At 26.0% G+C, this 17,922-nt stretch overlaps 1 protein-coding gene across 1 annotated transcript; it reads right to left on the reverse strand.

Annotated features, from left to right (window-relative positions):
• Positions 1 to 14,048: 14,048 nt before the first annotated feature.
• LOC138187683 (protein Rae1-like) lies at positions 14,049 to 16,474 on the reverse strand. The gene is made up of 6 exons (XM_069128704.1): positions 16,082 to 16,474; positions 15,788 to 15,961; positions 15,640 to 15,711; positions 15,273 to 15,554; positions 14,996 to 15,190; positions 14,049 to 14,900 (listed from the first exon to the last, which is right to left on the reverse strand). The coding sequence occupies exons 1-6, from the start codon at positions 16,337 to 16,339 to the stop codon at positions 14,814 to 14,816; spliced, it is 1,068 nt and encodes a 355-aa protein (XP_068984805.1). The 5' UTR covers positions 16,340 to 16,474; the 3' UTR covers positions 14,049 to 14,813.
• Positions 16,475 to 17,922: the final 1,448 nt, after the last annotated feature.

The following is a 17,922-nucleotide window of genomic DNA, read 5'->3' on the forward strand; positions in this document are numbered from 1 at the left end:
TTATAACGTATAACGTTATATAGTAGTACATTATAACGTATAACGTTATATAGTATCACGTTATAACGTATAACGTTATATAGTATTACGTTATAACGTATAACGTTATATAGTATTACGTTATGACGTACAACGTTATATAGTATTACGTTATGACGTACAACGTTATATAGTATTACGTTATTACGTATAACGTTATATAGTATTACGTTATAGCGTATAACGTTATATAGTATTACGTTATAGCGTATAACGTTATATAGTATTACGTTACAACGTATAACGTTATATAGTATTACGTTACAACGTATAACGTTATATAGAATTACGTTATGACGTACAACGTTATATGGTATTACGTTATTACGTATAACGTTATATAGTACTACCATATAACGTATAACGTTATATAGTATTACGTTATAACGTATAACGTTATGTAATATTCCGTTACAACGTATAACGTTATATAGTATTACGTTTTAACGTATAACGTTATATAGTATTACGTTATAACGTATAACGTTATATAGTATTACGTTATAACGTATAACGTTATATAGTATTACGTTATGACGTATACTGTTATATAGTATTACCATATAAGGTATAACGTTATATAGTATTACCATATAAGGTATAACGTTATATAGTATTACCATATAAGGTATAACGTTATATAGTATTACCATATAAGGTATAACGTTATATAGTATTACCATATAAGGTATAACGTTATATAGTATTACGTTATAACGTATAACGTTATATAGTATTACGTTATAACGTATAACGTTATATAGTATTACGTTATGACGTACAACGTTATATAGTATTACGTTATTACGTATAACGTTATATAGTATTACCATATAACGTATAACGTTATATAGTATTACGTTATAACGTATAACGTTATATAGTATTACATTATAACGTATAACGTTATATAGTATCACGTTATAACGTATAACGTTATATAGTATTACGTTATAACGTATAACGTTATATAGTATTACGTTATAACGTATAACGTTATATAGTATTACGTTATAACGTATAACGTTATATAGTATTACGTTATGACGTACAACGTTATATAGTATTACGTTATTACGTATAACGTTATATAGTATTACCATATAACGTATAACGTTATATAGTATTACGTTATAACGTATAACGTTATATAGTATTACGCTATAACGTATAACGTTATATAGTATTACGTTATAACGTATAACGTTATATAGTATTACGTTATAACGTATAACGTTATATAGTATTACGTTATGACGTATACCGTTATATAGTATTACCATATAAGTTATAACGTTATATAGTATTACCATATAAGGTATAACGTTATATAGTATTACGTTATAACGTATAACATTATATAGTATTACATTATAACGTATAACGTTATATGGTATTACGTTATAACGTATAACGTTATATAGTATTACGTTATAACGTATAACGTTATATAGTATTGCCATATAGCGTATAACGTTATGTAGTATTACGTTATAACGTATAACGTTATATAGTATTACGTTATGACGTATAACGTTATGTAGTATTACGTTATAACGTATAACGTTATATAGTATTACGTTATAACGTATTACGTTATATAGTATTACGTTATAACGTATACCGTTATATAGTATTACGTTATGACGTATACTGTTATATAGTATTACCATATAAGGTATAACGTTATATAGTATTACCATATAAGGTATAACGTTATATAGTATTACCATATAAGGTATAACGTTATATAGTATTACGTTATAACGTATAACGTTACATAGTATTACGTTATAACGTATAACGTTATATAGTATTACGTTATAACGTATAACGTTATATAGTATTACGTTATAACGTATAACGTTATATAGTATTACGTTATGACGTACAACGTTATATAGTATTACGTTATTACGTATAACGTTATATAGTATTACCATATAACGTATAACGTTATATAGTATTACGTTATAACGTATAACGTTATATAGTATTACGCTATAACGTATAACGTTATATAGTATTACGTTATAACGTATAACGTTATATAGTATTACGTTATAACGTATAACGTTATGTAATATTCCGTTACAACGTATAACGTTATATAGTATTACGTTTTAACGTATAACGTTATATAGTATTACGTTATAACGTATAACGTTATATAGTATTACGTTATAACGTATAACGTTATATAGTATTACGTTATAACGTATAACGTTATATAGTATTACGTTATGACGTATACTGTTATATAGTATTACCATATAAGGTATAACGTTATATAGTATTACCATATAAGGTATAACGTTATATAGTATTACCATATAAGGTATAACGTTATATAGTATTACGTTATAACGTATAACGTTATATAGTATTACGTTATAACGTATAACGTTATGTAATATTCCGTTACAACGTATAACGTTATATAGTATTACGTTTTAACGTATAACGTTATATAGTATTACGTTATAACGTATAACGTTATATAGTATTACGTTATAACGTATAACGTTATATAGTATTACGTTACAACGTATAACGTTATATAGTATTACGTTTTAACGTATAACGTTATATAGTATTACGTTATAACGTATAACGTTATATAGTATTACGTTATAACGTATAACGTTATATAGTATTACGTTATAACGTATAACGTTATATAGTATTACGTTATGACGTATACTGTTATATAGTATTACCATATAACGTATAACTTTATATAGTATTACGTTATGACGTATAACGTTATGTAGTATTACGTTATAACGTATAACGTTATATAGTATTACGTTATAACGTATAACGTTATATAGTATTACATTATAACGTATAACGTTATATAGTATCACGTTATAACGTATAACGTTATGTAGTATCACGTTATAACGTATAACGTTATATAGTATTACGTTATAACGTATTACGTTATATAGTATTACGTTATAACGTATTACGTTATATAGTATTACGTTATAACGTATACCGTTATATAGTATTACGTTATAACGTATAACGTTATATAGTATTACGTTACAACGTATAACGTTATATAGTATTACGTTACAACGTATAACGTTATATAGAATTACGTTATGACGTACAACGTTATATGGTATTACGTTATTACGTATAACGTTATATAGTACTACCATATAACGTATAACGTTATATAGTATTACGTTATAACGTATAACGTTATGTAATATTCCGTTACAACGTATAACGTTATATAGTATTACGTTTTAACGTATAACGTTATATAGTATTACGTTATAACGTATAACGTTATATAGTATTACGTTATAACGTATAACGTTATATAGTATTACGTTATGACGTATACTGTTATATAGTATTACCATATAAGGTATAACGTTATATAGTATTACCATATAAGGTATAACGTTATATAGTATTACCATATAAGGTATAACGTTATATAGTATTACCATATAAGGTATAACGTTATATAGTATTACCATATAAGGTATAACGTTATATAGTATTACGTTATAACGTATAACGTTATATAGTATTACGTTATAACGTATAACGTTATATAGTATTACGTTATGACGTACAACGTTATATAGTATTACGTTATTACGTATAACGTTATATAGTATTACCATATAACGTATAACGTTATATAGTATTACGTTATAACGTATAACGTTATATAGTATTACATTATAACGTATAACGTTATATAGTATCACGTTATAACGTATAACGTTATATAGTATTACGTTATAACGTATAACGTTATATAGTATTACGGTATAACGTATAACGTTATATAGTATTACCATATAAGGTATAACGTTATATAGTATTACCATATAAGGTATAACGTTATATAGTATTACGTTATAACGTATAACGTTACATAGTATTACGTTATAACGTATAACGTTATATAGTATTACGTTATAACGTATAACGTTATATAGTATTACGCTATAACGTATAACGTTATATAGTATTACGTTATAACGTATAACGTGATATAGTATTACGTTATAACGTATAACGTTATATAGTATTACGTTATGACGTATACCGTTATATAGTATTACCATATAAGTTATAACGTTATATAGTATTACCATATAAGGTATAACGTTATATAGTATTACGTTATAACGTATAACATTATATAGTATTACATTATAACGTATAACGTTATATGGTATTACGTTATAACGTATAACGTTATATAGTATTACGTTATAACGTATAACGTTATATAGTATTGCCATATAGCGTATAACGTTATGTAGTATTACGTTATAACGTATAACGTTATATAGTATTACGTTATGACGTATAACGTTATGTAGTATTACGTTATAACGTATAACGTTATATAGTATTACGTTATAACGTATTACGTTATATAGTATTACGTTATAACGTATACCGTTATATAGTATTACGTTATAACGTATAACGTTGTATAGTATTACGTTACAACGTATAACGTTATATAGTATTACGTTACAACGTATAACGTTATATAGAATTACGTTATGACGTACAACGTTATATAGTATTACGTTATTACGTATAACGTTATATAGTACTACCATATAACGTATAACGTTATATAGTATTACGTTATAACGTATAACGTTATGTAATATTCCGTTACAACGTATAACGTTATATAGTATTACGTTTTAACGTATAACGTTATATAGTATTACGTTATAACGTATAACGTTATATAGTATTACGTTATAACGTATAACGTTATATAGTATTACGTTATAACGTATAACGTTATATAGTATTACGTTATGACGTATACTGTTATATAGTATTACCATATAAGGTATAACGTTATATAGTATTACCATATAAGGTATAACGTTATATAGTATTACCATATAAGGTATAACGTTATATAGTATTACGTTATAACGTATAACGTTACATAGTATTACGTTATAACGTATAACGTTATATAGTATTACGTTATAACGTATAACGTTATATAGTATTACGTTATAACGTATAACGTTATATAGTATTACGTTATGACGTACAACGTTATATAGTATTACGTTATTACGTATAACGTTATATAATATTACCATATAACGTATAACGTTATATAGTATTACGTTATAACGTATAACGTTATATAGTATTACGCTATAACGTATAACGTTATATAGTATTACGTTATAACGTATAACGTTATATAGTATTACGTTATAACGTATAACGTTATGTAATATTCCGTTACAACGTATAACGTTATATAGTATTACGTTTTAACGTATAACGTTATATAGTATTACGTTATAACGTATAACGTTATATAGTATTACGTTATAACGTATAACGTTATATAGTATTACGTTATAACGTATAACGTTATATAGTATTACGTTATGACGTATACTGTTATATAGTATTACCATATAAGGTATAACGTTATATAGTATTACCATATAAGGTATAACGTTATATAGTATTACCATATAAGGTATAACGTTATATAGTATTACGTTATAACGTATAACGTTACATAGTATTACGTAATAACGTATAACGTTATATAGTATTACGTTATAACGTATAACGTTATATAGTATTACGTTATAACGTATAACGTTATATAGTATTACGTTATGACGTACAACGTTATATAGTATTACGTTATTACGTATAACGTTATATAGTATTACCATATAACGTATAACGTTATATAGTATTACGTTATAACGTATAACGTTATATAGTATTACGCTATAACGTATAACGTTATATAGTATTACGTTATAACGTATAACGTTATATAGTATTACGTTATAACGTATAACGTTATATAGTATTACGTTATGACGTATACCGTTATATAGTATTACCATATAAGTTATAACGTTATATAGTATTACCATATAAGGTATAACGTTACATAGTATTACGTTATAAGGTATAACGTTATATAGTATTACGTTATAACGTATAACGTTATATAGTATTACGTTATGACGTACAACGTTATATAGTATTACGTTATTACGTATAACGTTATATAGTATTACCATATAACGTATAACGTTATATAGTATTACGTTATAACGTATAACGTTATATAGTATTACATTATAACGTATAACGTTATATAGTATCACGTTATAACGTATAACGTTATATAGTATTACGTTATAACGTATAACGTTATATAGTATTACGTTATAACGTATAACGTTATATAGTATTACGTTATAACGTATAACGTTATATAGTATTACGTTATGACGTACAACGTTATATAGTATTACGTTATTACGTATAACGTTATATAGTATTACCATATAACGTATAACGTTATATAGTATTACGTTATAACGTATAACGTTATATAGTATTACGCTATAACGTATAACGTTATATAGTATTACGTTATAACGTATAACGTTATATAGTATTACGTTATAACGTATAACGTTATATAGTATTACGTTATGACGTATACCGTTATATAGTATTACCATATAAGTTATAACGTTATATAGTATTACCATATAAGGTATAACGTTATATAGTATTACGTTATAACGTATAACATTATATAGTATTACATTATAACGTATAACGTTATATGGTATTACGTTATAACGTATAACGTTATATAGTATTACGTTATAACGTATAACGTTATATAGTATTGCCATATAGCGTATAACGTTATGTAGTATTACGTTATAACGTATAACGTTATATAGTATTACGTTATGACGTATAACGTTATGTAGTATTACGTTATAACGTATAACGTTATATAGTATTACGTTATAACGTATTACGTTATATAGTATTACGTTATAACGTATACCGTTATATAGTATTACGTTATAACGTATAACGTTATATAGTATTACGTTACAACGTATAACGTTATATAGTATTACGTTACAACGTATAACGTTATATAGAATTACGTTATGACGTACAACGTTATATAGTATTACGTTATTACGTATAACGTTATATAGTACTACCATATAACGTATAACGTTATATAGTATTACGTTATAACGTATAACGTTATGTAATATTCCGTTACAACGTATAACGTTATATAGTATTACGTTTTAACGTATAACGTTATATAGTATTACGTTATAACGTATAACGTTATATAGTATTACGTTATAACGTATAACGTTATATAGTATTACGTTATAACGTATAACGTTATATAGTATTACGTTATGACGTATACTGTTATATAGTATTACCATATAAGGTATAACGTTATATAGTATTACCATATAAGGTATAACGTTATATAGTATTACCATATAAGGTATAACGTTATATAGTATTACGTTATAACGTATAACGTTACATAGTATTACGTTATAACGTATAACGTTATATAGTATTACGTTATAACGTATAACGTTATATAGTATTACGTTATAACGTATAACGTTATATAGTATTACGTTATGACGTACAACGTTATATAGTATTACGTTATTACGTATAACGTTATATAGTATTACCATATAACGTATAACGTTATATAGTATTACGTTATAACGTATAACGTTATATAGTATTACGCTATAACGTATAACGTTATATAGTATTACGTTATAACGTATAACGTTATATAGTATTACGTTATAACGTATAACGTTATATAGTATTACGTTATGACGTATACCGTTATATAGTATTACCATATAAGTTATAACGTTATATAGTATTACCATATAAGGTATAACGTTACATAGTATTACGTTATAAGGTATAACGTTATATAGTATTACATTATAACGTATAACGTTATATGGTATTACGTTATAACGTATAACGTTATATAGTATTACGTTATAACGTATAACGTTATATAGTATTACGTTATAACGTATAACGTTATATAGTATTACCATATAACGTATAACGTTATATAGTATTACGTTATAACGTATAACGTTATATAGTATTACATTATAACGTATAACGTTATATAGTATCACGTTATAACGTATAACGTTAATAGTATTACGTTATAACGTATAACGTTATATAGTATTACGTTATGACGTACAACGTTATATAGTATTACGTTATTACGTATAACGTTATATAGTATTACCATATAACGTATAACGTTATATAGTATTACGTTATAGCGTATAACGTTATATAGTATTACGTTATAACGTATTACGTTATATAGTATTACGTTATAACGTATAACGTTATATAGTATTACCATATAACGTATAACGTTATATAGTATTACCATATACCGTATAACGTTATATAGTATTACCATATAACGTATAACTTTATATAGTATTACGTTATGACGTATAACGTTATGTAGTATTACGTTATAACGTATAACGTTATATAGTATTACGTTATAACGTATTACGTTATATAGTATTACGTTATAACGTATACCGTTATATAGTATTACGTTATAACGTATAACGTTGTATAGTATTACGTTACAACGTATAACGTTATATAGTATTACGTTACAACGTATAACGTTATATAGAATTACGTTATGACGTACAACGTTATATAGTATTACGTTATTACGTATAACGTTATATAGTACTACCATATAACGTATAACGTTATATAGTATTACGTTATAACGTATAACGTTATGTAATATTCCGTTACAACGTATAACGTTATATAGTATTACGTTTTAACGTATAACGTTATATAGTATTACGTTATAACGTATAACGTTATATAGTATTACGTTATAACGTATAACGTTATATAGTATTACGTTATAACGTATAACGTTATATAGTATTACGTTATGACGTATACTGTTATATAGTATTACCATATAAGGTATAACGTTATATAGTATTACCATATAAGGTATAACGTTATATAGTATTACCATATAAGGTATAACGTTATATAGTATTACGTTATAACGTATAACGTTACATAGTATTACGTTATAACGTATAACGTTATATAGTATTACGTTATAACGTATAACGTTATATAGTATTACGTTATAACGTATAACGTTATATAGTATTACGTTATGACGTACAACGTTATATAGTATTACGTTATTACGTATAACGTTATATAATATTACCATATAACGTATAACGTTATATAGTATTACGTTATAACGTATAACGTTATATAGTATTACGCTATAACGTATAACGTTATATAGTATTACGTTATAACGTATAACGTTATATAGTATTACGTTATAACGTATAACGTTATGTAATATTCCGTTACAACGTATAACGTTATATAGTATTACGTTTTAACGTATAACGTTATATAGTATTACGTTATAACGTATAACGTTATATAGTATTACGTTATAACGTATAACGTTATATAGTATTACGTTATAACGTATAACGTTATATAGTATTACGTTATGACGTATACTGTTATATAGTATTACCATATAAGGTATAACGTTATATAGTATTACCATATAAGGTATAACGTTATATAGTATTACCATATAAGGTATAACGTTATATAGTATTACGTTATAACGTATAACGTTACATAGTATTACGTAATAACGTATAACGTTATATAGTATTACGTTATAACGTATAACGTTATATAGTATTACGTTATAACGTATAACGTTATATAGTATTACGTTATGACGTACAACGTTATATAGTATTACGTTATTACGTATAACGTTATATAGTATTACCATATAACGTATAACGTTATATAGTATTACGTTATAACGTATAACGTTATATAGTATTACGCTATAACGTATAACGTTATATAGTATTACGTTATAACGTATAACGTTATATAGTATTACGTTATAACGTATAACGTTATATAGTATTACGTTATGACGTATACCGTTATATAGTATTACCATATAAGTTATAACGTTATATAGTATTACCATATAAGGTATAACGTTACATAGTATTACGTTATAAGGTATAACGTTATATAGTATTACGTTATAACGTATAACGTTATATAGTATTACGTTATGACGTACAACGTTATATAGTATTACGTTATTACGTATAACGTTATATAGTATTACCATATAACGTATAACGTTATATAGTATTACGTTATAACGTATAACGTTATATAGTATTACATTATAACGTATAACGTTATATAGTATCACGTTATAACGTATAACGTTATATAGTATTACGTTATAACGTATAACGTTATATAGTATTACGTTATAACGTATAACGTTATATAGTATTACGTTATAACGTATAACGTTATATAGTATTACGTTATGACGTACAACGTTATATAGTATTACGTTATTACGTATAACGTTATATAGTATTACCATATAACGTATAACGTTATATAGTATTACGTTATAACGTATAACGTTATATAGTATTACGCTATAACGTATAACGTTATATAGTATTACGTTATAACGTATAACGTTATATAGTATTACGTTATAACGTATAACGTTATATAGTATTACGTTATGACGTATACCGTTATATAGTATTACCATATAAGTTATAACGTTATATAGTATTACCATATAAGGTATAACGTTATATAGTATTACGTTATAACGTATAACATTATATAGTATTACATTATAACGTATAACGTTATATGGTATTACGTTATAACGTATAACGTTATATAGTATTACGTTATAACGTATAACGTTATATAGTATTGCCATATAGCGTATAACGTTATGTAGTATTACGTTATAACGTATAACGTTATATAGTATTACGTTATGACGTATAACGTTATGTAGTATTACGTTATAACGTATAACGTTATATAGTATTACGTTATAACGTATTACGTTATATAGTATTACGTTATAACGTATACCGTTATATAGTATTACGTTATAACGTATAACGTTATATAGTATTACGTTACAACGTATAACGTTATATAGTATTACGTTACAACGTATAACGTTATATAGAATTACGTTATGACGTACAACGTTATATAGTATTACGTTATTACGTATAACGTTATATAGTACTACCATATAACGTATAACGTTATATAGTATTACGTTATAACGTATAACGTTATGTAATATTCCGTTACAACGTATAACGTTATATAGTATTACGTTTTAACGTATAACGTTATATAGTATTACGTTATAACGTATAACGTTATATAGTATTACGTTATAACGTATAACGTTATATAGTATTACGTTATAACGTATAACGTTATATAGTATTACGTTATGACGTATACTGTTATATAGTATTACCATATAAGGTATAACGTTATATAGTATTACCATATAAGGTATAACGTTATATAGTATTACCATATAAGGTATAACGTTATATAGTATTACGTTATAACGTATAACGTTACATAGTATTACGTTATAACGTATAACGTTATATAGTATTACGTTATAACGTATAACGTTATATAGTATTACGTTATAACGTATAACGTTATATAGTATTACGTTATGACGTACAACGTTATATAGTATTACGTTATTACGTATAACGTTATATAGTATTACCATATAACGTATAACGTTATATAGTATTACGTTATAACGTATAACGTTATATAGTATTACGCTATAACGTATAACGTTATATAGTATTACGTTATAACGTATAACGTTATATAGTATTACGTTATAACGTATAACGTTATATAGTATTACGTTATGACGTATACCGTTATATAGTATTACCATATAAGTTATAACGTTATATAGTATTACCATATAAGGTATAACGTTACATAGTATTACGTTATAAGGTATAACGTTATATAGTATTACATTATAACGTATAACGTTATATGGTATTACGTTATAACGTATAACGTTATATAGTATTACGTTATAACGTATAACGTTATATAGTATTACGTTATAACGTATAACGTTATATAGTATTACCATATAACGTATAACGTTATATAGTATTACGTTATAACGTATAACGTTATATAGTATTACATTATAACGTATAACGTTATATAGTATCACGTTATAACGTATAACGTTAATAGTATTACGTTATAACGTATAACGTTATATAGTATTACGTTATGACGTACAACGTTATATAGTATTACGTTATTACGTATAACGTTATATAGTATTACCATATAACGTATAACGTTATATAGTATTACGTTATAGCGTATAACGTTATATAGTATTACGTTATAACGTATTACGTTATATAGTATTACGTTATAACGTATAACGTTATATAGTATTACCATATAACGTATAACGTTATATAGTATTACCATATACCGTATAACGTTATATAGTATTACCATATAACGTATAACTTTATATAGTATTACGTTATGACGTATAACGTTATGTAGTATTACGTTATAACGTATAACGTTATATAGTATTACGTTATAACGTATAACGTTATATAATACTTCGTTATAACGTATAATATTACTTCTTTTAAATTCTTTCGTATCTTAAACTTAATTTCTCATATTATCGTTTCTAGTTTCAATCAGCTAGATCTACCCGTTTACGAAACGTACGATAAACTTCGCACGAATTTATTGAAAGCAATCCACGAATGCAGCGAAGGATTCGGTTTCGCCTAAATTTCTGCAAAGTTGAGCAAATTTTGCGTGATTTTGCACGAAAATCTAAGAGCGAAGACAAAACAAAAAGATATAAGATATATAGCAGAAAAAACAACCACATGAACAACAAAGGAGAAAAATGATTAAAATATTGATAAAACAATTGTAAAAGTATCGATTGATCTTCGCTCAAGATGTAGTATATAAATTTTTACTCCACTATATACGTATTAAAACTGAAGGCGTATGTATATACGTAAAATTAACGATGTAATTACTGATGATTCGTCGCTAGAGTTTATTTTGTTGAATGATCTTTAAAAAAAAAAAGGAGGGAGATGCAGAGCTTAATGATAATTCCTGATGGAAAGGAAGACTTAAAAAATCGGACACTTTATTTAAGGATCTTAACAGTTAAGAGATAACGAATAAGAATTCAATGTAATTCTTTGTTAGAGAAAAAATAAAAAAAGAGGATGCAGCGGGATGGAATAAATATATAATATAATTGTGACTCAACGCGGCTCTACTCTTAAAGCAGAATTCAAACATATGGGTAGAGAAGAAAAAAAGGCAGAAACGATTTGTTGCCATGACGAAGAAAGGCAAATAGAAAAGTGATGGAGAAGTGTGCCTGTATTTCGACTACGTGTTTATTTCATATTATGCGTAAAAGAAAGCTGCCAGGAACCTAGAATCTGTACGTGAGACAAGAAAAAAACAAAAAGAAAGAAAAAGAAACGTATTGTATGTAACAGTGTGAGTGGGTGTGTATGTAAAATGAACGTATGCGAAACAGAGAGTAATATTCAAAAAACCAATTAGACACGAGCCTAAATATGAGGAAAAGAAGAATATTTCACGATGTTATATTCTTAACGCCCGCAAGAAAAAAAAAACGTATGGTTGTACACTATTAGTATTAATAATTATATTATCTAATTCTTAATCGATAGTAATAATCATTAATTAATATCGTTTTAATATTAATCATTTGAGAAATGTGATGTTAAAAAGGAAGTCATGTAACGTTCTTTTCCTTTTTCTTTACTTTTTCCTCTGGATATATAGCGCAAAATCACGTCCAATTCGCCCAACTCTCCAAACTTTTAATATCCTTGAACTTCCTTTAATCAGTTTCAATTTCCAAACGTTTCTTCTCGGGAGAAACGTGTAACGGGACTCTCGCAATCGAGCAGATGTTAATTTTTGTAAACACATCGAATAGGACAATATACGTTGAAGAAATACATAGATCCATCGGACTCTTTTTCGCGATATTGTTAGGGAGTTATTGCTTAGGAATTCGCAAAATAAACTAAATATTGTATTTCTTATAAAAACAATTGTCTCTTTTTTTTTAAATTACACAAGAAGACACCTTTGATAGCATAGCATTTTAATAAACGTTAAATCACGTAATTATACATATATAAAGTATAAAGGTTACCATAAGAGTCACGTTGATCGAAAATGAAATAGTATGGGAAATCCATATGAGTGAGATGTTTTCTCTTTTAAGATATTTCTTATTTAATCACCTTTTTTCCTTTTTAAAGTAGAAAATGATATACAAACAATAGAAGTATAAATTTACTTTTTGCTATTAACATGTGTCAGCAATTCAATAGGAAAAACATATTTAAAAGCCAACAATCGTTTTGTCCAATTTTTAATTTCAACAAATGTTTTTAAAATTGATAATGCTAATTCATTTAAAGAATTAAAATGCATTGATCATTTTTATTTCAAGAAACACTAACTAAACAAAAAAGAATAGCTTAATTTTTCGTGTCAGTTTCAAGATATTATAAGAGTTTTTATCGGAATTATTTTTTTACATTTCTATACTCGTGAAAAAAGAACAAGACTCTTCTCGTATGTATATACATCTTTGTACAATGAGCTTGTGTGAAAAATAGTCAAATATATATATGATGAAAAATGTAAACTATAATTGTATTGTATATCGAAACTATTTACAATGTATTATAATGAAATATCATTGAAAAACTTGTATAACTAAAAAGAAGATAGGAAAGCTATAATTTATTAATGTAAACAGTATACTCTGTAATTATAAAATCTATTATCTTAAAACATCACAGAATTTAGAAACCTTTTAGCCTGATTGTATAGTGTTCCTCTTATGGCGACGCTTTAGGTTTTAGTTCTTCAAAGCAGGGTCTAAGGAATATAGAGTTCTTCTTTGCTGGATTATAGTATTCATGACCCTGAAATAGAATAAGTATTTTCATTTTAAGTATAAAATAAGAAGATATTCATTTGATTATGTAAAGTTTAATTGTATAGAAAGATTAATAACTACTTTTGACCAATCGTATGACACCGCATATGCAAATATTTGTCCATTGTGATTGAAACAACATCGAGTAATTGGTTGCTCCATAGGTTCAGAAGACTTCAGTTTAGTTCTAGCATCTTTATCCCAAAATCCAAACGTACCGTCACCTCCGACGGTTGCAATAGTACCATGAACCGGATGAAATGCGATATCATTTACCTAAGCGTTAAAAAATTCATATTTAGTTATTAAAATGAATATTAAAAAATTCAAGAAATAAATGGACCGAATTCATACTGACTGCATAAATATCTTGGTATCCATTAGGGGTTCCATTTGTTCTATGACATTTGAAAGTGAAGTTTTCTTTTGAACCTAGATTCAGATGGTGTATGGCTACACGACCCTCTGTACTGCCAATTGCAAAACCAGTTGGAACTTTCTTTTTATCTCTAAAAATCGCGATACATCGATACTGATATTTTAAGTTTAGTTCTACCGTCTTATACTCTCGAGGACTGCCTTCCAATTGATAAACTATTAATCCACGTCCAGCAGTTCCTACTGCTGCCATTGGATAGTCCTATAACAATTATTAAATATTAGTTATAATTTCCAAAGAATTATCATTGCAAATATAATAAAGAATAAATATTGAATATATTTACAACATCAGCACAGTAACATCTTTCAATTAAATTTATAGTCATTGCTGGCTTAGGACTTCGCAGATCCCAAAACTGTAAAGTATTCCATTATCAATATATATAGACCATATATAATAATAAATTCTTAATAATAGAAATATAAACATACTCTTAAGGTTTTATCCCAAGAACCAGTCATGAGGCATGAATATGTGGTTGCTTTAATCCAATGACAAGTTTTAATAGGTGCATCGTGTTGTGCTACTTGAATACTCTGATTGGAAGCTAAATCCCAACATTTTGCTGTTTTGTCGCAACCTGCCATGAATACTTTCGTTCCATCCTGTTTCAAAGGGAATGAACTTTGAATTGAATAACCATTAATCATTAGAAAACATTAATCTTTAAAGATATCATGAACTTAAAAAAGCTAAATTTAATATAAAAAATTTAATAAACTTACATCACTCCAACAAACATCAAGAACTGGAGCAGCCATGGATTGCATTGATTTAGGAACAGTTTTACCAGATTGCTCGACTTCCCAACAGCGAACGTTGCAATCCCAAGAGCCAGCAACGAGGAAATTTTGTGGAATACAAGCAGGACTAAATGCAAGACTGGAGACAGAATCATCAGGTGGGGAGACAACCTCATAATCCTGCATTGGATTAGAAGTAGTCGACGTGCCAGTTTGTAGCCCCCCGCTTTGATTAAACATCTTTAATCTACTTTACACTGCCAACTGTTATTTACCGCAGAATAATATATTATATGTTAATTATAACAATATATTGTACAACAAATTATAGACAATAAACAGTAAAGTACTTTCATGTATGTTATTTATCCGATAAGCAATACAGAAAGTAATGCTATGATTTAAGGAATACATAGAACGAATACTCGACGTAAATTTTGAGACCAAAGGATTAGAAATAATAAGAATAGATGGCGAAGTGAATTATACAGGGCGGTAGCAAAAAAAATGTTCCCAATTATGGTGGTTTACGAAAGTATTGGAATGTTCGAATTCATAAATCTTCTTATGAACATGAAATGTAAATAACAATTATTAGACTGCGGATATTTACACAAATCTATATTTTTACAAACATAATTAAAGAAATAAGACCTAGACAAAAATTTGTTTTACGCACTAATATTATAAAGAATACTGTATTTGGAGTATTTCATATATTTTTGTATATTCCCTGCATTTTTCTATTTTAATTTTCTATAAATGCATAAAAATCGGCAGTCTAATAATAAATTTCATAAAAATTCCAATATCTAGAAACATATCTAGGAATTTGCACATACTGTAATTTAAATCCGGTAATTTCCGGGGATATCGAGTATCTCACCATAATTGTGACAATTATGTAGTATTTCAAAAGTATTTCAAAAAATGCCTGTGGTATCACTTATTCATACAGTAGCCGAGGTTTAAGAAATATATTATACTATGGAGGAAGTCCTTTTATGAATGCTTTAAGAATAATCCAAAATACCACTTTATTTCCAATTCAAGTTATTGTTAATATAAATATATACATGCATCATAATGGTATTAATGATCCAAAATCTAGAGAGCACTAAACACTTAAACACTTAAGAAGGAAGATTATATGGATTCTATACAATACATTTATGAGCTCAAGAAACAATAATTATCTTCATGATGCTACATTTATATATTAATTTTTTAATAATAATAAATTATAAACATAAATAAGAAAAGAATAAATAAATGGTGATGATGATTCTAAACATTATTTTTTGTTCGTTACAATAATATATTACATACTTATTTAGTTGATAAGATAATAGTATTAATCATACCAATGGACCCAAATTAATGTAATTTTTGGTCCTCAATAATAAAAAATGGAATAAATTTCAAAATTATAAATAATTAATGTTTATTGTGTACTTGTGTCAGCACATCTACTACATAGTATTTACACTTATTACAATTATGATAATATTTATTATCATTTTCAATGTATATACATACAGAACGCTTTTGGGATCTTTTTTCTAATTTTGTTACACTATTTTTGTAATTTCTTTCCCAGTCCTCCTTATGGCATTTAGTATATGCTCATAAAAAATTGATCTATAATTTTCAAAATCATGAAGATCAATTAATTTGCTTCTGCATTATTTGAAAAGTATCTGGGTTTAAGATGACTCAACCATCAAAGTGTGGGAGTTAAATGTACACATATTAAATAAATTTATCTCTTGTTTCCTTTCAATGTTATATTGCGTATAAAATTTTAATGGAATCATTCAATG

This window comes from Bombus flavifrons, chromosome 15 (genome assembly GCF_040668555.2).
Source record: "Bombus flavifrons isolate JBK064 chromosome 15, iyBomFlav1_principal, whole genome shotgun sequence".
Lineage (NCBI taxonomy): Eukaryota > Metazoa > Arthropoda > Insecta > Hymenoptera > Apidae > Bombus > Bombus flavifrons.

What these genes read in the sequence shown, in the direction of transcription:
- LOC138187683 (XM_069128704.1), bottom strand. Translation starts at nt 16,339, where the DNA reads ATGTTTAATCAAAGCGGGGGGCTACAAACTGGCACGTCGACTACTTCT. An exon ending in CTTGGGATAAAACCTTAAGA is followed by an intron (nt 15,712 to 15,787) that starts GTATGTTTATAT and finishes AATACTTTACAG; the next exon opens with TTTTGGGATCTGCGAAGTCC. An exon ending in TGTCATACGATTGGTCAAAA is followed by an intron (nt 14,901 to 14,995) that starts GTAGTTATTAAT and finishes ATTCTATTTCAG; the next exon opens with GGTCATGAATACTATAATCC.